This window comes from Papaver somniferum, chromosome 3 (genome assembly GCF_003573695.1).
Source record: "Papaver somniferum cultivar HN1 chromosome 3, ASM357369v1, whole genome shotgun sequence".
Classification (NCBI taxonomy): domain Eukaryota; kingdom Viridiplantae; phylum Streptophyta; class Magnoliopsida; order Ranunculales; family Papaveraceae; genus Papaver; species Papaver somniferum.
In genome coordinates this window covers 115,921,926-115,943,525 of record NC_039360.1, presented here as the reverse complement: position 1 = coordinate 115,943,525, position 21,600 = coordinate 115,921,926, and the positions used below count along the sequence as shown (strand labels likewise).

The following is a 21,600-nucleotide window of genomic DNA, read 5'->3' as shown; positions in this document are numbered from 1 at the left end:
TCTGAGGAAACATCTCTTGATCTTCATGAGCAGACAAGTTAGGTTGGTGGATACCCTTCCATTCAACGTGACCACAGGCTTCATCTTCCTCACCAGGAACAGGAATGTGAATCTTGGAAGAAGGACTACTACCATTAGTATTGATCCTAAATGAATTATCGATAGCGTTTCCTCCAGAATGAATACGTGTTGGTTCCTTTGATAGTTGATCCGTGAGGGCTTTCAAAAGCGTAAATACTTCGTCCTGCGTCTTGACAATAGTAGCTTGATTCTTGACAATATCATTCAGGGTTTTCATCAAATCGTGAATAGTTTTTAAATATTGAGACTCTATAGCCTCGACAAGGGTTTTAAATGAAAGAACGGATTCATGAATAACATGTGAAATATTGTCAGTGCTAGGAGAAGTAAAATTGGGATTCAGGGTTTCTGAACCATTCCAAGATCAACCATCTTGAAGAATTTAGGAAATTAAAAATGGAATAGGGAAAATGATTTTTTGCAACCGAGAGATTAATCTCCCACCGTGGTCGCCAGTTGTTTTGGGGTAGAAACTGATTCTGCTGGTTTTGATAAATTTGGGTGTGTTGATGAGAAACGAATCCAAACCCCCAAACAAATACACTGCACGGGAGCACTTTAGATTCGAGAGATCAATCAGTACAATCCTGGCCTAAACCAAGAAGTGGCTGTTCCAGTCTTGTTTCGGTCACAAAATGAAGGAGAAGGGTTGATCTTAGGGAGGGAAGCGAATAAGGTGTTGAGATCAGAATGGTAAACTCTGAAGGTGTGGCTATTTTATGACTTGTGTCAGAATATGGAATTGGCTAGCATAATGTAAGTTATCAGTTCTTTGATGATTTCCTGGATACTGTACGTTGTTAACCAAAACTCTGATGTTGGTTGAAATAGGTTGAAAACCTATTTTTATCAGTCATAGTTGCACGCACCCTGATCTCATAGGAACTGTGAATAGTTGAGTGATGGAGGAGTGGGATCGCGCAGGATGGTGAAAACCACGTATCCACTATGAGGGGAAGACTGGGTGGTTTCGTCCCTCTACTTCTCTATCATCACTAACTTCACGCCTTTCCTGACACTTTCTTGTAATAGGCGTGTTGCACGCCGCACGCTGTAGACCGCCAGACCAATACCCTAATGAACATCCCCAGTTTGTGACATGTTTGATGTCTCGAGTATTTTCGTGGAAAATATGCCGCAGGCTGCTGAATGGGTCTTGTTTGCAAAAACTAGTTATTCTGACCAATCACGCGCAAGCTAGGTGGTAACTGCCAGGAGCTATCTATGTACATTAAAGATGTGGTGGTCTGTCCATATAGGAGAATGGTGGCTGGTAGCCATTTTGACATCCTATTGGCGGGCCCAAATTAAATCTAAACTGGTTAAATTGGCTAGCCAAGTTGGATGGATGAGATGATATGCACAAGTTTGTGCTAATTCATGAAATTTCGTAATCAGAAAATTCAGATGTGAGACCCTCACTAAAACTGCTGTAGAATTCTCATACGAACTCGGATTTTGACGATCCGCCCCTCCATTCTTATCAAAAAGAATTTCATATATTCCTTTAAGGGAATATTTAGGTTTTGAGCTCGTTTAGGAGGTGAAAACAGCCCGACACTAAAAACTCAGGAAGAATTCAGGAGGAATTCTATCAGTTTTCAGCCATGACCTAGCTCGCCTTTTAAGCTATATCTTTTAGCTCGTTAATCCGATTGATGTGATATTTTTAGTATGTTGTGATAAACATCCATACAAAACTTTTGGCATGTAGCTCGTACTAAAATTGTTTACCAAATGCTCCCAGTTGTTCATCCAATCTTTGGGTGATCGTTTAGAAGCCATATGGGTAGGCTGCCGCGTGACCGATTGTTCCTTATGGAAGAGGGATGGTCGTTGATCATGGACATAACTCGTTATGGAAAAGGGGGTGGCCGTTGATCATGGCCACAACTCGTTGTGAAAAAATGGGGTGGTCGTTGATCATGGCCACAACTCGTTGGCTGCCTAAAATAAGGGTTAGGTCGGTCGATTCGTAGCCTTAGCATGGCGCGTTCATGTCCCGCATAAAGCGGTAAACATATAAAGTAGCATAATAGCGTAACGACGCTACAATGGCGCACTAGCACCTGCCAGTGACATAGTGGCCTAGTTGCAACCACTATATCTTGGCATATTGGTGTTAGATCCAAATATGACTCAACGATATTGGCTTCTAGTTGTTGTATCAAACTTAATGCCTAGGTGGTATTATTTGACATGGGACGACATAGTGGTCCCGGCCAAATTAGGGTTTGGCATTTCGAAACCCTAAGTGGCGCGTGTGGCTATGTGGTCCTGGTATGGTGTCAAGGTGGTGCATGTCCGGTCGCGTCAGGAAGCGGCCAAACTTAATAAATCGACTGGCCAAAACGTACGACCATGATTATTTTAAGACTGACATGGGCCATCTATATTAGATTCCTTAAGGAATTAGGCGCGTCGACCAACCAACTTCCAACTTTATTTAAAAGTGTGTGTGGCACGTTCAAAGCGATTTGATTGGTCGATGGGAAAGGGGGCCGGCAAGCAGCAACATGGAGCGTGGCCAGCCGACCACAGGTGGCGCCTGCTAAAGCCAAGTGGCGCGTCCACGCCTCCTTTTGCCGCTGCTCTTACTTTCCGCAGTTCCTCTTTATTTCTTGTTTTCTAATTTTGGTAGGATCTTGCTCCTACTAGCTCCATGATGGATCAATTTTCTAGTTTTCCTAGGTTTAGTTTCGACCAATAGGTTTCGAAGTATCGCGCATGGCGCAAAAACCCTAATTTTGTAAATTAATAAAATTAGGTCAGAAAGATTGAATTTTGTGAGCTGACACAAAATCAATCAATTTCTGGTGAATTTTGTGTGTTCATACAAAATCAATCAATTTCTGGTGAATTTTGTGTGTTCATACAAAATCACTAATTATGTTTCAGAGGGCATCATAACCTTGTGTGCCTCTAATTGAGTATTTCCATGCATATCTTAATCCTGACACTTCGTGAAATTCATGCTACTCATTTGCAAGCGAACATTAATTGTCATGTCATGTCAACATCAAGAGTTCGGCTGGGGAACATAACATAGAATGAATAGTCGGCAGGCTCTGGCATTAGTGAGTAATGCGGCTAGGAGCTTAAATACTCATTAGGCTCTATACTAGTGAATAATTCATCTAGGAGCTTGAGTTTTAATATAATATTAAGAGAGACATAGGCACTCATTTGATTCTGATATATTCATCAAATTCCTTGCGGAATATAGACATATCAAGGTCTACTACTTCTGATGTTAGGTCAGGTAGACAGATTTTTACAGTTTTCGCCATATACTAAAAACCACCATCAACATTAAGTCCCCTGCTTAGAGCGTAACAGTGACATTGTTGCGGGGTAAGCATTAGATGGTGACAGACGAAACTAAAATTGAAAAGATAAAGCAGGTAGATATTACCAGGAAAATTCTAATCGTCCTTCAGCAACGGGACCGCGCGGCCAGTGGTCTTCGTAGTAGTGTGTTGCTAGCTCGCCTATGGAGCATGAGTGTTATGGACCCAGACATCTATTCCCGTTCATGGAGAAAAAAGGAATCCTTCTTCTATAAACTCTATTCGTATAAAAAGGGGTAACAACCCTCTTCCGTTTTTTGTTTCTCGTCTGGCTCCGTGCTTTCGTCTGCAGCAGCCGGCTCCTATTCGTCGCTATCAACATCTCCACCACGAGCGTGCCAATCGTAGGCATCAAGGTAAGTACATCTTTTTCTTTCTTCTTTTTGCAAGTATGAACTTTAGTCGGTATAACTTCCACGGTTTTGAAATTTCATCAAATCCCGAGTGAACTCCATCGATCCTCTCTGGAATGTGTCATAAGGTTCTGTCTCCAGGAAATGAGCATCCATCCTCTCCAGCGGATTTCAAAATTTGCCAAACTCCATTGCGCTCAATTGCAAGAGGCCTTGACTTTAAGCTGTTTGGTGTCTGGACTGTTGAGTCGCAATTAAAATGTTCTTTAAACTCCCGAGCATTGACTGGCACGAAATTGTATTTATTCTGACTCTTTAGCTCATAGGCCTATTCTTGCCTTTCTGATTGCGATGATGATATGCTTGGAAGGTTTGTATGGGCAAAAAAAAGTCCACTATCTTAAGTTGTTTCAGTCTCTTTGAATACTTTAAGCACTCAACCCTTTGGATTGTCTTCAAACATTAAAGGACTAATATGTTTGGTAACCACTCTTCTAACTCAAAAAGTTAATCAGAGATATTTGATTGTTGAGTGTGACCAAGGCTTTTTTGTTTAAAAAGGATTTAAACTCCTTTGTGTCGGGTTTTAGATCTTCCAATATCTGGAGTATTTGCGAGGCAGTCAGAGTGACTGCTCTTCATATATATTTCAACCTCAACAATATTTTTTCATCATCTTGGGCTTTCGTCTGGTTTCTCGCTACGTATACAAGAAGAATGAGCAAAACTTGAAAGCCTTAAGGTCAACAAGATTCGCAACAATCACTAAATTATCAACAACACTCAGCAACAACAACTTTTGATCCCATAGAAGCGTAAACGATGTGTTTTTCGGGCCGATGAACTCAAATCCTTTACTCTCATTTAGTATCAGTTCATTGTATCTTACCTTTAAGCAAACTTGTTCTCCCTGTTTTTTAATTACACTAGTCTTATATAGGTTGAGTCTGTAATACCTGTTGCTTCTATTTTAGTAGCATTATTAGTAGTTGTAACCTCGGTCTTCTCTAGTAAACACCAACTAATGGATCAAGATGGGAAAAAAAAAGACATACAGTTAATGATTGGGTTGTACACTACGGCATATGAACGCAGTCGCATGGCTGGCATCTTCAATCAAGCGCATCGAATACCTCTACCATCATCCAAGCTCTTATGGACAGTGTCGTGTCCATCAAAAGTAGAGTTTTTCTTGTGGAAAGCATTAAACCGAGGCCTTCTCACTTTCGACTCCAACATCTTCTCTCGATGCATCTCGGATCTGAAAATTGATGTTAATGCCCAAAGTAGTTATATCGTGTATCAGTATCGTATCGGTCGGGTCCGATACACCTATCCAAAATATTATATCGAATTTTTTCGGTGATACGTCATTAAGACTAGAATTCTAAATATTTATAAATGTTTCAATTTAAAAAATTTGGTGTCATATGATGCATTAATTCTCAAGATCAAAAGCTTCATTATACAAATTCAATCACATTCCGCTTTTTACCCCTTATCTACTACTCCTATTTCAGATGACCCTTTCGTTCCTACTAACCTGAATTATTGATATTTAAAAACGTTAACGATAATGAATTCTCATTTGATAAATCTTCGGAAGAAGAGAATGAGCAATAAAGAACCATAGTAATTTCAAGGATAAGAAACTCATTAAAAAAAATGAAATAAAAAAGAAAATTATTAGGAAGAAGGGTTTTGTTTATAGATGAGTCTAAATAATTTATTCTACCAGATTACCCTTACCGATATTCACAGTGTATCGATGAACCCGATATATCGGTTTGTACCGGTCGATATGAACGTTTTTATCATTCACTCCTTGTATCACCGATATTTTAGATATTATAAAGGTTTTTTCCAATACACGAAAAAATCTATATTATCGGCCGGTACAACCTACATTGACTGCCTTGCTCAACGCCCTGCTCTTCAGTTTTGATATTTCAGATTCATTGCATATCACTCAATTATAACCGATGAATCTTTGATCATCGTGTGATAACCCGTTAATAACTTTAATAAAATACAGGTTCCAAAAAAAACAAAAAACTCCATCAAGATCCAAATTTTATTCTATTCACTATTCACCACTTTTTTTCTTTCTTATGAAATATCTAATCCCCATTTCCCAGCAAACCCAAACAGTAGCATTTACGAGAAACCCACCAAACCCTCCCCAAAACCTACAAAAATAAAAACAGAAAACATTGATAGAGAGCTGAGAATTCCACTCTATCTCTCCCACTGCTGTTTTGCTTTCCCTCTCTCGTCAATTTTTCAATTAATGCTGAGCTGAATCTTTAATGAGGCTTTAACTTCACCCGGCAACTCATTTAATATGCACCACGCTACAACCATTAAAGCTTGTCCCATTTTTCAAACACTACTGCACACCGTCCATTTTCCGAGATCATATGTTTCGGATGATGCCTCGTGGGACAGACTCTCACTACTACCGTCTACTCAATCTCTCCGGTGATAACAGAGCTTCCGGATCACCGCATCTCAACCGACTCGATGGCTGAGCCGCCGACGATCTCATGAAAAACGGACTCGTCATCGATTTACTCCGCCGCGAAGAATATCCACCTCCACCGCCGCCGTACTGGAAGTTAGATTCTGATAGAGGAAAGAACGACGACGATCCTCGACTCCGTCGGAAGAATGGTGATTTAATTCCTCCTCTGTAGTAACGTAATGAGAAAACTCTAGATTTCGATGAAACTGTTGTACAACTAAACGGTGATGTTGTTCTTTTACTCCAGAAACTTCTTCTCCACGGTGATGATGTTGTGGCTGTTTCACTAAGTAATCGATTATCAGAAGAGGGTAACAAATTCCTCTCGAACCCAAACGAATAAGATCGTTTTAATAAGAAGTTTCGGTTATTATTATTGTTAGAATTAAAGTCGATTTCGTTAATGATTCTACCAGGTGACGTCGCTGAATCTCGATGACAATGATGATCAAAAGAATCATTTCGAATTTCACAGACAGATGAATTTGAATTTTCATAGTTTCTTGATTCGGAAAGAATACTTTCAAGAATATCAATATCTTCGATTCTAGGTCTGATTCTTGAAGCCATTAATGGAATAAAAGGCGATGATGAATTAAGCTGTTGCGGTGGAAAAATTCCACCACGGCAAAGAGGACAATTAGCATGAGATCTAAGCCAAATATCAATGCAATCAACATGAAACGAATGTGAACAAATCGGAAGTGTTCGAATATAATCATTTTCTTCAAATTCAAGAAGACAAACAGCACAATCAAGAATCGATTTGGTTTTTGTTTTTGCTGAATAAATTGAAAGAGGAATAGTTTTGATTAAAGAATCATCAAGACCATATGATGATAAGTAATGAAAAGCAGAATCTGATGGAGGTGAAAATGATGATTCAATATCTGGATTATAAGATCTCCGACGATGGCGATATAATCGCCAACGGATTCTCCATTTACGAAGAAGATGAATTATTGGAGGAAGTAAATGACGTGAGATTAAACGGAAGTAAGTAACGATTACAAAAGCTGTGATTACAATAACAACCATGGCGATTAGTGGTGGACTAAAATCTACCGGAATCCTTGAAGAAGGAGATTGATTGAATAACATAGCTGGTGTAGGTCCCCATTTGAATTCATCGTTTGCCGGTGGTGGTGGTGGTTTTACTAGTACAGTCATCTTCTATCTTTTTCTTCCTCTTCACTGGATTTTGTTTGATTAATTTCTTCTTGGTCGGTCTTCTGTGATACTACTAGTGGGAGAAAAAAAATTACTGTTTCTCTCTTTAGAATCAACAATTTCATTGATTACTACTCTGTTTTGTTTTGCTGACTGTGCGTTTATTCGCGGGAAGTATGTTGGAGTAAAACGTTGGCTCAGCCTCAGAGATGAATACTCATAGGCCCATATAATTAATAAAGTTCGTGAAAGCTTGACCAGTTGACCTACCTCTTCTCGGTGTCTTTGAATACTCATAGGCCCATATAATTATCAGTTCTTCCTCGTCGTCTGCAAGCAGACCTGCACCAAGAGGAGTCCAAAATACACCGGGAGGACCAAATCCGCCAAACAATAATCGTCGTCCTCAACAGCCTCCAAGAAATTGTGGTAATGGTACAGTCTATTGTCAGATTTACAAAAAGCGTAACCATACTACAGATCGATGCTGGTTTCGCTATGACAGAGATGCTCAGCAACATGCAAAAACGCCTGAGGCTTATATTGCCTTACCAGGTGGTCAACCTAATGGACAATGGGTAACTGATACTGCTGCGACCTATCATCTAACTCCTGATGTGAACAACATCTGCATACCGCATGAGTATGAAGGCACGGATCAAGTTCGTGTAGGTAATGGTAATGGTCTGGAGATTGCGCATATTGGTAACGCAACATTCACTCATAATTCACGTTGCTTTATATTAAATCAGATTTATCATGTGCCTAAGATTAAAACAAATCTTCTATCTGTTTCTAAATTCTGTAAGGACAACAACGTGATTTTTGAGTTTCACACAAGCTTTTTTCTTGTGAAGGACAAATGCACAGGGGCAGTGCTGCTAAAGGGGATGAATGAGAATGGGTTGTATGTTTTCGATGGCGTAGGTGACTTTCATCCATCCAAAATGCCCCAGTCTTTTCTCTCAGCCAGTTTACCTGTTTGGCACCAGCGCATGGGTCACCCCATGCTGGGAACTGTTTCAAAAATAATTAGGAATTACTCTCTTCCTGTTTTGCATAAGAAGTTCGATTTTTGTCACTCTTGTCATGTTAGCAAGAGTAGAAAACTTCCCTTTTCTCTCAGTACTACTACCTTTGATACTCCTTTAAGTTTGGTTGTTTCTGATATTTGGGTTTCTCCACAACTATCAAGGAATGGTTTTCGCTATTACCTGTTGTTAATGGATATTTTCTCTCATTACACATGGGTATTTCCAATGGTTCATAGTTCTGATGCTTACAATATCTTTGTTCATTTTCACAAACAAGTAGAAAATTTAACTGGTTACAAAATCAAGGTTTTTCAATCTGACAATGCTCTTGAGTACAAAAGAATTACCTCCTATTTAAATAGTTCAGGCATCCAACATAGATTTTCCTGCCCTCACACCTCAGCTCAGAATGGTCTTGCAGAGCGTCGTATAAGGCATGTAACAGAAAGTGGTCTAGCACTTCTATTTCATGCTCACTTGCCAAAAGACTTTTGGTCGGAGGCTTTTAAAACTGCTTGTTATCTTATTAATAGGGTGCCTAAAACTAAAACAGATTCAAAAACGCCTCTTGAGTTGTTGTACAATAAGAAACCAAATTATACCTTTTTAAGGGTGTTTGGTTGCTTAGCTTATCCCTGTCTAAGGCCATACAATGCAAAAAAATTAGAACCCATGTCACTTCCTTGTGTTTTTTTAGGGTACAGTGCAGCGCATAAAGGCTATATTTGCCTTCATCTGCCAACCAATAGGCAGTATATTTCACGTCACGTGAGATTTGAAGAAACCACATTCCCATTCTCTCCTCAACAGCAGCAAGCTCTTGACGTTTGTCAGCCGATTCCTGCAACAAGCACAGATTTTCTTAGCTCTGCAGTTTTCAGCCCATCTTCTCCTGATCAGCTGCAACTGCAGCATCCGCTGTCACCAGCATTAGAGCTGCAGTCTCAGGAAAATGCTCCAAATTCTCCAGATGTTTCTCCGGCTGCTTCAGAAGAGTCTGCAATGAATTCCTTGTCTACTGCTCATGTTGTTTCTGAGATTCAAACTACTCTACAGCAAGTGCAACAAGATCACATGATGGTCACACGTGCTAAATCAGGCATTACCAAACCAATTCATAAATTGTGTCTTGCTGCCACTAAATATCCACTGCATGACGAAGATTTTATGGAGCCGACTTGCTACTCTAAAGCTTGCAAAATACCAGAATGGAGAGACGCCACGGACACTCAGATAAATGCACTAATACGAAATGGAACTTACTCACTTGTAGAGTTTGAGTCTGGCATGATGGTTCTATACATCGCTATAAAGCACGCTTGGTTGCTAAATGGTTTACACAGCAAGAGGGGGTGGATTATGGAGAAACTTTCTCACCGGTGATCAAACCATGCACTATCAGACTAGTACTATCGCTTGCGGTGATGAATGGCTGGCAGTTGCGTCAGCTTGATGTTGAAAATGCATTTTTGCATGGTGTCTTGGAGGAGGATGTCTACATGAAGCAGCATGCTGGCTATGTCGATCCTAACTTCCCTGATCACGTCTGCAAGCTCCATAAATCCTTGTATGGCCTCAAACAGGCACCGCGTGCATGGTTTTCTCGTCTCAGCAGTCATCTTCTCCAGTTGAGGTTCAAGGCGTCAGTGGCAGACTCATCTCTTTTCATCAGAATTTCTGGTAAGTCAACCACATATGTGTTGATATATGTTAATGATATAATTGTGACAGGCTCTTCGTATGCATTGATAGATCAACTGGTGACTGATTTAGGCACTGCATTTGCTGTGAAAGATATGGGTCTTCTTTCTTATTTCCTAGGTGTTGAAGTTTTACGTCAAGGTAGCAAATTAATGCTTTCACAACGGAAATACATCTCAGACTTAATACATCGCACTAAACTAGATGGGGTTAAGCCGGTTTGCACTCCACTGGCTACTAACCTACAAGTTCGTCGACAAGGTGCTGAGTTGTTTGCAGATCCCACTCTTTACAGAAGTGTTGTGGGGGCCTTGCAATATCTGCATATCACGCGGCCTGACATAGCAGTGGTTGTTAACAAGGCCTGTCAGTTTATGCATGAGCCATATTTGGAGCATTGGGAACTAGTTAAACGAATCTTGCGCTATTTGAAGCACACAATTGACTACAGCTTGTTCTTCTCACCAGTCTTGAACTATTCTCTCAATGCCTATTCGGATGCAGATTGGGCAGGTAATTTGGATGATAGGCGTTCCACAAGTGGTTACTGTATCTACTTTGGGGGTAATCTTATTTCTTGGAGTGCCAGGAAACAAAAGACGGTTTCAAAGTCGAGCACTGAATCAGAGTATCGTGGCATTGCTATTGCAACTTCAGAACTTATTTGGATTCAGTCTCTGTTACGTGAATTAGGGGTTCATACGCTTGTGCCTTCCTTATGGTGTGACAATCTGGGGGAAACTTATCTGACAACAAACCCTATCTTCCATGCAAGGACAAAGCATATTGAGATTGACTATCACTTTGTACGTGAACGGGTCGCTGCTAAACAACTGCAGGTGCACTTCATTAGTTTAAGGGATCAAATAGCTGACTTATTTACTAAGGGTCTGCCTTCCGTTAAGTTTCAACTTCTGCGTGACAAATTGAACATCCGTAAACTCCAGCTCAACTTGAGGGAGGGTGTTAGTCACCACACTGCGCCAGCTGCATCTTGTTAACAATAACAAGATAAGCACTATCACAGAGTCAGAAGACCGAGTAACAAGGAAGAATTCTAAGGCTAGGTTTACGCTAAGTTAAATCAGAGTCTTGAGTTTGTTAGAGTCTTTGTTTTGATAGAGTCTGTAACAAACAATGTAACTGCATTGCAGTATTTTTCTAGTATAAATAAAACTCTAAAATCTGCACATTAAGTGTGGAAGTATTTCACCCAAATATCATCTTCTAGATGACACATTCGTGTGGCTTTTTGAGAACCAAAAGCCCACTGAAGACCCGGCAAATTATTCCTACGATAGTTTGAGATAATAAGTAATAACCGGTTTTAATAGTCTTTCGAAAAAAAGTCATGCCATTGGTCGTGCGACGCTGACTTTGTCAAATCTCAAATTTTCTTCCCCTTCCTTCTTCGATCCATCTCCTATCAATCAAATTCTTTCAATAGATGATGTTTAGCTGTTGATTTTGATTCGTTTGAATAGTCTTTTTTCGTCTTTTGGTTACCGTCTTTTAATAGATGATGTCTTTTAAAAAAAAACCTAATTTTGATCTAATTTTGAACTTTCTTAGGCTGCTAAGTTTTTCTTTCAATCTTTATCTTCTTTATTGATTTCTTCTAAGATTTAGTCACTGAGATCTTTTGTTATTATAATTTACTGCTTAATTATCACTTTTGATCAATTCTTCTTTTCTTTTGTTTTTATTTTTAGGTCATGAGCTAATGGAGGTGCACTCATAGAGTTTCAGTACATCATCATCAATTAGCAAGTAAAAATGGGTTCTGGAATTAGATACACAAATTGGTAATTGAGGGATCTTCGTTGATGTGGTATAAATTGATATATGTTATTTTCTTAAGGGTTGGTGCTCTGAAACTTTTACAGTATTGACAAGGAATTTTTATTTGGAAGACATCTGGAATATGTGAGATCCTACAATTTGTAGGGATTCGTTGTTGATTGAATTACATCTTATTTTCATTATAAATTTTCTTGAGCTGAGAATATCTTGGAATTGAGACACCTATGTGTTGTTTCTCTCTCAAAGTAGCCTGCTATGAAAGGATGAGTAATTAGATGTATAGGAAATGATGAATTTAGTCTGTAGAGATGCTTAATTAAGCAAATCCTCTCTCCCAAGAACATCAAAAGTTGTGTTCCTAATTTTTAATTAGTAATATAATTAATTAATTTAATTCTAAGTGGAAGAAGTTCATCAAGAGTTACTTTGTTTAATATGGTTTTATGTTTCATGCAGAATATTTTCTACATTTGGCAAATTTTAGCTTTTGGTTCTATTTTGGCAAAGGGATTCTCTGAAATGATGGAATGAGAATAATTAGTGACAGACATTCATTAGTCTCATCTCAAGCTAGTGCTGTCAAAAATTTTCTGGTAACCTAGCTAATTATAATCTTTATTATGGTTGTTTCTTGTATAAAGGCTGCTGTTTTTTTAGACACTTTATTATTTCTGGTAAAATGATTGCTTTTCTCAACTGTCAATGGATTTGCTGTTGTTATGAATCAAGTCGGTTAGTCTGCTCAATGCAGCTTCTTTATTATCTTTCCTCAAAGATTTGTCAGCTCTCTCTCTCTCTCTCTCTCTCTCTTAAGCATGCTTCTCATTTACTCCTCATTGTCTGGTTATTTCAGCTGTGATTGATGTTTTAGCAATTCAGACTTTAAGTTGACAGATTATGATTATCTCTCATAATTCATTGGTTTGTCTAAGTCATTATTGTTTGGATAATCAATTCAGATTCTTTTTTTCTTGTATAAATTGCATTATGGGTTTGCTTAAGATCATTCCATCTATCTCAGTGCTCTGAAAATTTCTGATACTGTTCTTTACACTGATATACTTCTTCTTAGCTTAGCTAGTGCTATGTCAATGCCTACTTCTTAGGTTAGAGTTCTTGACTTAGATGAAGATTTTGAGGAATTCCCATTTAGATTTGCTGCACTACTTTGTGATGATACAAAAAGCTATTACAAAAACTCTGTCAAACACAACCTCAACAGAATCTGGACCATCAACTCTCCAGATTTTAAGTTAGCCAAACCCTTTATTCAAGGAAATGGAATTCAGAATCTGTTTGTTGTTATGTTCAAGACCAAGAAGGATATGGAGATTGCATTTGCAGCTAGACCAACTTTGCTCTTTGGCCGACTGTTTGCAGTTCAGCCATTAAGTGAAATGGAGTCGATTTTTGATTTGGTTTGGGAGAAAACCCTTATGCCAGTTATGATTGATATTCACTCTGACTTGGTTAATAAGGGTATAGCTAGGGAAGTTTTGGATCAAATAAGAAACTTTGTTTCAGATGACTCTCCAGTGGGAAATCATTTTGAAGCTAGGCTGATGGTTCCTCTTAGAACTCCTCTCACTAGGAAAGTTGTCATTAATACCTCTAGAAGGACTTATATCATGTATGATTTTTACCCTAAGCTTCCTTCCAGGGCTTGCAAGACTTGTTTTGTGTTGTATCACAATGACATTCAGTGCAAAGATATCCATATGAGGATTTTCGTAAGAGCTCTGCCAGTTCCAACCAAAAGAGCTTCACATGTTGCTGTTACAAACTTGCAGTCTTCTTCTGAAGTTGGAGAAAGCTCAAAGTCAAAGGATAACATTGCCCCTTCTTCTGCTGAAACTGATGCTGACTCTACAGTTCTCGGCCATTCGAAGCCATCTGCTTTCTCAGTCAGCCTCCAGCCAGCTGCAGCTCTCAGAAATTCGGGTTCTTCTTTTTTCTCTCCTGCTTATTCTTCTACTAGACCTAAGTATACTGCTCTTACTATTAGGGAACCAGTTAACCAAGCTTTCACAAATAAAGTTCCCTCTCAGTCTTTTTTGAGCTGTGTTGGGTTTAGTAATTCTAGTGAAAACATTTCTTTTGATTCTGATGGACTTGTGCATGATAGACAAGGAAAAAGAACTAGAACATCATTTGAGTCTGTTGTATTTGGAAATATATAGATCTGGGACCCCCTCTTTTAATTTGATGATGACTCCCTGCTGGCCTCCTTTGACATCTGTTGCTCATTTTAGCCCACCTGCTGATGTTTCTTTCAATTCGGGTTGCTCGAACTTTTCTGCAAGTCAGAGTTTCGTTGATGCCAACATGGTCTGGTCAACGTCGACTTCTGCTTTTGCTCATACTGTCTTCTCCGCTTCAGGAATTATCTTTAGCTCTACCTCAGAGATGAACTATGTTTCAGAAATGGTTATGCCATCAAGCTCAGATGTTGGAGGTTCCTATTGTGCTGATCAGAAGGAAGCTCATTTGGAGCCCTTGATTCTTGAGCCTATGCCCTTATCAATGCTACCACCTGAACCTGAAATCACTGATGAAGAATTCGAAAAAAATAAGTTGATTTGATGATGATGGATACTGACTATGTTTGTGGAACCTTCAGACACTCATGACCTAGTAAGTTCTTATACTTTTCTGCTAATTTACTGTGTCTTTACTGCATATTTTTTGGATTTGTTTGCCTTGATGCTTTAATTAGTTTGTGGTTATTCTTTCTAAGATGAAGTTCTTGTGTTGGAATATAAATGGATGTTGCTCTGATAGGAAATGGTTGCATGTTTTAAACTTATATAGGAAGTTTATATATGATGCTATTTGCTTGATTGAAACTATGGTAGATGAAGAGACTGTTCGCAAATATGTTCATCATTTACCCTTTGATGCTTGGTTTGTTATTCCATCGGTGGGTAAGTATGGAGGACTAGCATTAGGATATTTTGAAAAATACAACATAGAAATCGTAAACTCTTCCTTCAACATGATTCATTTGGTATGTGACATAACTCCGCGTATTAAGAATTGTCTTATTTCCTTTGTGTATGGGTCTTTAAACAACCTGGGTATGAGAACACAATAAAACCTTCTTAGTAGTATAAACGATGAGGCAAACAGACTGTGGTTACTTTTAGGTGATTGCAACTTTATCATGCATGAATATGAAAAACAGGGTGGTATTGCAGAAAACTCGATTATTCTGAACTTTGTGAGAAACAAATTGATTGATTTAAAACTGAAAGAAGTTTTCTCTTTTGGAAATCCTTATACATGGTGCAATAGAAGATTCAAAGCTCCTACTAAGCTTATTTTTGAAAAGTTAGACAAGGGTTTTATGAATGATAAATGGATTTCTTTACTGTCGCATACTAGGGTTACAAATTTAGGTCGTGTCTACTCTGACCACTGCCCTATCCTGCTCAATTGCTTTCATTTTGAAGACAAACTTTCCATTCCGTATAAATTCTTCAAATGTTGGCAACTAAGTCCAGACTTTAAGAGTGTCCTTATAAATTCTTGGTCTAAGTCAGTTAAGGGTTCAGCGAGTTTCATTGCTGTAGGGAAGCTTAAAAACCTTAAGCATGATTTAAGTAATTGGAATAGGAATTCCTTTGGGCATATAAAAACTACAATAGGAAAATTAAACGCTGAAATTGAGAAGCTTCAATCTATGCCATATACTCCTTCGATTAGGTCCTTCACTCTGAATTACTCGAAGCAGCTTGATTATTGGTATGAGATTGAAAATTATTTTTATAAACAGAAATCAAGAATTAGTTACTTCAACTATTATGATAAGAATACTAATTTCTTTCATAATACAGTTAAGCTCAGAAATATGTATATTACTATACATACTTTACGTGACAGTCATGGTAACAGGTTGGAATGCAGAGACCAAGTTGTTTCTCTTCTTTCTAGCCATTTCAAAAATATTTATACTTCATCGCAGCCTAATAATGGTGTTATTGAGGAAGTTCTTAAAGACATACAACCTATTATAACTGATGATGTTAATACCAGACTAACTGTCATTCCTACTTCAGATGAAATCCTAGATACTGTCAGAAACATGGCTCCATGGAAATCGCCGGGACCGGATGGTTTCCCTGGTGGTTTCTTTAGAGACAACTGGAATGAGGTGTCTTTAGAAGTTATTAATCATGTGCAATCTTTCTTTAGAAACAAATTTCTTCTTAAGCAGCTGAATCATACTTTCATTGCGCTGATTCCTAAAGTTAATAACCCCACAACTCCCCATGACTTCAGGCCTATTAGTCTTACAAATACAATCTATAAAATTATCTCAAAAATTCTTACGAATAGGCTAAAACCATTACTTGACTCTATTATTTCACCTTTTCAGTCTGATTTTATAGCAAATAGGCAAATTCAAGACAATATTCTAATTAGCCATGAAATTTTACACTCTTTCAAAACTAGGAAAAGGAAAAATAATAAGAATGGATTTATGGCTATCAAATTAGATTTATCAAAAGCTTTTGATCGTCTTGAGTGGCCTTTTATTCTTGCTGTGTTTAAAAAACTGGGTTTTTCTGAAGACTGGTGTCATCCTATTTCTCAATGTATTAGTACTTTGTCGTACTCGGTGCTGGTTAATGGCTCCCCCAGTGATATCTTTTGTCCTTTTAGAGGAATAAGGCAGGGTGATTTCCTTTCACCCTACATCTTTATATTATGCATGGAAACTTTGTCTCAACTTTTGTTGAAAGGAGAAAAGAATAATCTGATCCAGGGCTTTAAACTCAGGGATCATAGTCCTTCGATATCCCACTTGTTCTTTGCAGATGACTGCATGTTGTTTATGAAAACCTCTTTAACTTATGCTCGAAATCTTATGAAGATTATTGATAGTTTTGTGCAAGCTTCAGGTCAGGCTATAAATTTCGAAAAATCAGGTTTCTTTACTATCAATAAAATGCATCATAAACATGTCAAACTTTTAGCTAGAACCCTTGGTATTAAATTTCGTAGTACTTCTGAAAAGTATCTTGGTACCCCTTTATTTGTTAATAGAGATAAGACTAAAACTTTTCAATTCCTCATTGATAAATTCTATAGCAGATTAAGTAATTGCAAGAAAACTAACTTGAATGTTGCTGGTAGAACGGTGGTCACTAAACATGTCCTTTCTAGCCTAGTTGTATATCATATGTCTAGTTTTCCTTTCCCTAAAAAGATTACTGCTAAGATCGATTCTATTCGGAGAACTTTTTGGTGGTTAAAGAAAGACCCTAGAAGAGCCGCCTACTATATAACATGAGGGGATAAATAGATTGAGGATAAACCTCACCCAATTCCGAAAAATCGAGCTTCTCTGGTTCAAATGAACACAGCCTAAGAACAAAGTTCTGTTTTGATTAATAATTTGGATTACCTTTCTCTTACAGAGTCTAAGCTTATATATTTAGGTATTCTATCCTAACATCCAACGAATAAAAATATCCCAGGTGGTTGCATCCAAGGCACCCCCTACAACTGATAATAACAAACACTAATTAGCTAAATACTACCAACTGTAACTTACACTAAATACCGACACTCAACAGGATATGGGCACTCTCTCACATATAGTAGGTATGTGACATTCCCTTCCCCTTCGAAACATCCTTGTCCTCAAGGATGAGCGGCGAGTCGGCAACTTCAGTTACGCAAGGTTGTTTTGGAGCCTGGCGGTGCAGTTGTGAAAACGTGAAGCCGCGGTGGTAGTGCCCACTATCTCCTTCAGCTGTTGTTGAACCATATGCAAGAGTCAAAACCGCTGTGATAGTACAATGAGACACCCTTGGTAACTGACAATTCTTTGTGTAAAAGTCTTGAATAAGAAGTGTTGCTTCCTTGCCAGCTAAAGTAAAAATATTTCTCCAAGTACTTTCCACGTCGTACTACTCCCTTGACCTGTACAGTGCTTGATACCCTTTTGTGTAAGTTGCCGAAGCTCCCGTGCGACCAGTATCATTCCCAAAGATATAACTATTTCCATACTATAAATATTGCCAGTAGTAAAATCAAACCTGGCCTCGGATATGAGGAGAGAGGCTAGCTGCCCCTTCATTATTCTAGCTCTCAGAAATTGACTACCAATACAATCCTTGACTGTAAGCCATAGTGTAACCTGACCAGGACTTCGCTCCAGTATATCATTGGGCTGAGCATCATTATCTGCTGCAAGCTTCCATCTCAAAGGAAATACCCTCAGTGAGGCGAATTGAAAGTTGGTCCCCGTAGTGTGGAGATAAAAATGACTGCTCACATTGGAGATAGAAGCTGGAAGGACCGCCAAGAGGATTTCACGTTGTTTCGAAAGAATCTGAAGCACAAGAATATGTCTCTCATACAGCTTACGACTACCAATACTATTCTCAGCTTCCACAGACAACCACACAAATAAAAACATAATTAAGGTTGCCCATAACAAATCCAGTTGGTACCAATGGTCTAAATCAAAATCATAAACAGGTGGCCCACTGGAAGAATCCATGACAATATACCCAGCGAACCCCTTCCCGCGATCAAATAAGTAGCAAGTGTAAACAAAGTATAGAGAGGAAAAATTACCACTATTCAGACTCCACAGGTGAATATAGCCATATGATTCAGGTTGATTATAGTGTAAGTAGCAAGGGGCAGTCCTTATGAGAGAGTGCAGAAATACCTGGCCACATTTAACTTTAAGAAGTTGTAAATAAGCATTGCCAGCTGAGGTACAATATGAGTTCACAAGCCTGGAAAGAGAGAAGTAAACTCCAATAAACACCATATGAGGCCTCACAAAAGGAGAATGTCGACACAATCCTCTGACATTCCCTGCATCCCAGAAGGCCATAAGAAACAAAATTAATCCCCACAGCAAGGACATCGCAAACACTAATGGAATGTCAATCACTGTAAGTAGCAGCTGTAATGCCATCATCTGTCCATAAAGCTCCAAGTGGAAGTGGCTTCCTCTGGGTTGATACACCAGACTCCAAGGTGGAAAACACCAAAAACTTTCATGAAAAGCAGAGCACGGAGATAAACTAGCGAACGTGAAAAAAGTTAAATAGCCTACTGCAAGTGTTGTTAGAACAGGATCAGCTCGATAAACAGATTCAGAACCGTAGGCAGCCGTCCATTTCGATACAAGAAACACAGTGACCCCAGAAGTAATTGTAACCACAGAACATTTATAAGAAGTTGTAAAAGTAAAATACCCTTGATTAGCTAAAAACTTTCCTCTATCATATATCCAGCGAGCAAATTTGATGATAAGGAAGAGACATTCATTCACTATGAACTTTTAACTTATTTGCGCTGTTGTAAGTAGTTAGATAAAATCATTTCCATCACCAGTATAAATCATACAAGCAGGTACAATTGGGCAAGAATTAGATAGACCAAAACTGAATTCATAAGCAATCACAGAATAAGAAAGTCTCTGAATTAGTTCGAATCCTTTTCCAAGATTACGACAATGCTCTTGGATGAAACTAGGAGAGAAGATAGTTGAAGTGAACGGAATCTTGTGGAGCATTAGAAAAATAAAATTTACTGCCCTTCACATATCAAGCATATGAAACATCAACTAATTATCCAGCTCAAAAGTAATTACTCTAGCCAGTAAGAATAATAAAAATCCACCTCTTTCAGTTATTTGAGCAAACATTTTCTTCGCAGCATGTATTGCAAAATCATAAACACATAAATGAGGAAACGAATGTATAAGCTGCAATTCTGAGTCATGTCGTAGGCTAAGAAGCAATTGAAGAAGACATGTCCCATAAGTAAGTGATGGTAACACAGTACACTTACCTCGATCAAGTAAGGAACGAGTATCAATTGTAGCAAAACAAGAAACCCATACAATGAGGTCGATCTCTTTACCACGATCAAACACAGTGCTGTTAGAATCGATATTAAGGAAGAGACGTACATCAACAATTAAATTGTAACGCACTGTAGGCATGAAGGCTCTTAAATCATGATGTAAACTAAGTTGGAGCTTCCAGAAAATACCATCAGCACCATTACTCCTCCAAACTACACCCTCATCTAAGACATCCCACAATGCTCGTGCCTGGTCAATTTCAACTATTCTAGACAATCTTCTCTTAGATATTCCAACAAACAGCTTACTCTCATGAGCCTCATCAAAAATTGTATCATCATCAACAGACAAACTAACAATCAAATGCCTAGATCGATAATCTGAGTGGTACCGAAAGCTAGAAATCCATACAATAAACATTTTCTCAGAATACTTCAATGAAATAAGGCCACACTTACCTCTGTCGAATAATGAACGAGTGTCATTAAGAGGGAAAGAAGAACGAGCCAAATAATTTGATTTGCTGTAGAGAATAGACAATAACTCCTTGAAGCATTCATGATTTTCGAATTTCTCCCCGAACTTGTTGAAGTAAAATTCTAGAGCAGAATCGTTCACCTCACCAATTTTGGTTCGATTCAACTCGGAGAAGTCTATCATCTCAGTTTTAGCAACTGCTTCAGACTGGAATCTCACATCATCAAGTGACTCAACATCTTCGTTTTCAGCAAAGAAATTTTGAGGTATCAACTCCAAATCTGAAGATTCATCACTATGTGTAGAAGCAACTTTCACTCGGTGAGGAGGTTGATGAGATAAAGCAGTATCCTTAAGAAACAAGATCTTATCCAATTTCTTCTCCGCTCTGTCTAACAATTTGCCCCACCTTCGGAGGCCGTCCTCTCTCTATTTCCACAGTTTTTGTCCATCAAATAAAACAGATACCAAACGCAAGTGTCGAATTCATCACTTGCTAACCTTTCCTGTTCCGATATTGGTATCAATTTTCCATCCATTTGTACCCATTTTTCACTTGGTAAACTCTGAATTTCAGAGATCTGTTGATGAGTTTCAGTGAATACCTCCATGGATCGAACGAATCTGATACCAATTGTTATGTACCTAGATGTACATAACAGGAGGGGATAGATAGATTGAGGATAAACCTCACTCAATTCCGAAGAATCGAGCTTCTCTGGTTCAAATGAACACAGCCTAAGAACAAATTTCTGTTTTGATTAATAATTTGGATTACCTTTCTCTTACAGACTCTGAGCTTATATATTTAGGTATTTTATCCTAACATCCAACGAATAAAAATAGCCCAGGTGGTTGCATCCAAGGCACACCCTACAACTGATAATAGCAAACACTAATTAGCTAAATACTACCGACTGTAACTTACACTAAATACCGACACTCAACCAGAGAAGCTCGATTCTTCGGGATAGGGTGAGGTTTATCCTTTTGTATCTATCCCCTCCTGTTATGTGCATCTAGGTACATAACAATTGGTATCAGATTCGTTCGATCCGTGGAGGTATTCACTGAAACTCATCAACAGATCTCTGAAATTAAGAGTTTACCAAGTGAAAAATGGGTATAAATGAATGGAAAATTGGTACCAATATTGAAACTGGAAAGGTTATCAAGTGATGAATTCGACACTTGCGTTTCGTGGTATCTATTTTATTTGATGGACAAAAACTGTGTAAAGGCATAATAGACCAATCCTCTCTAACAG

At 38.5% G+C, this 21,600-nt stretch overlaps 2 protein-coding genes across 3 annotated transcripts; both read right to left on the bottom strand.

Annotated features, from left to right (window-relative positions):
* Nucleotides 1–6,242: 6,242 nt before the first annotated feature.
* LOC113359885 (RING-H2 finger protein ATL65-like) lies at nucleotides 6,243–8,569 on the bottom strand. Its single transcript, XM_026603455.1, has 5 exons — nucleotides 8,522–8,569; nucleotides 8,347–8,409; nucleotides 7,871–7,952; nucleotides 7,749–7,820; nucleotides 6,243–7,465 (listed from the first exon to the last, which is right to left on the bottom strand). The coding sequence occupies exons 1-5, from the start codon at nucleotides 8,567–8,569 to the stop codon at nucleotides 6,243–6,245; spliced, it is 1,488 nt and encodes a 495-aa protein (XP_026459240.1).
* An 8,820-nt stretch (nucleotides 8,570–17,389) lies between these two features.
* On the bottom strand, nucleotides 17,390–21,088 carry LOC113357118. Of its 2 annotated transcripts, XM_026600401.1 has the most exons (3): nucleotides 20,315–21,088; nucleotides 18,064–18,856; nucleotides 17,390–17,947 (listed from the first exon to the last, which is right to left on the bottom strand). In XM_026600401.1, exons 1-3 carry the CDS (start codon nucleotides 20,514–20,516, stop codon nucleotides 17,935–17,937), a joined length of 1,008 nt encoding a protein of 335 aa, XP_026456186.1. In that variant the 5' UTR covers nucleotides 20,517–21,088; the 3' UTR covers nucleotides 17,390–17,934. The 2 variants fall into 2 exon arrangements, with proteins under 2 accessions (XP_026456186.1, XP_026456185.1); XM_026600400.1 differs by having other exon boundaries at nucleotides 17,390–18,856.
* Nucleotides 21,089–21,600: the final 512 nt, after the last annotated feature.

Bases quoted from the DNA above. Each gene is read 5' to 3' on its own strand.
- LOC113357118 (XM_026600400.1), bottom strand. From the start codon at position 20,516: ATGATAGACTTCTCCGAGTTGAATCGAACCAAAATTGGTGAGGTGAAC. The intron at 18,857-20,314 runs GTAAGTGTGGCC...TCTGGGATGCAG, and splicing joins TCGTTCATTATTCGACAGAG to GGAATGTCAGAGGATTGTGT.
- LOC113359885 (XM_026603455.1), bottom strand. From the start codon at position 8,569: ATGACAAGAGTGACAAAAATCGAACTTCTTATGCAAAACAGGAAGAGA. The intron at 8,410-8,521 runs GTAATTCCTAAT...GATGGATGAAAG, and splicing joins TTATGCAAAACAGGAAGAGA to TCACCTACGCCATCGAAAAC. The intron at 7,466-7,748 runs GTAGGTCAACTG...TGACTGTACTAG, and splicing joins TTCAAAGACACCGAGAAGAG to TAAAACCACCACCACCACCG.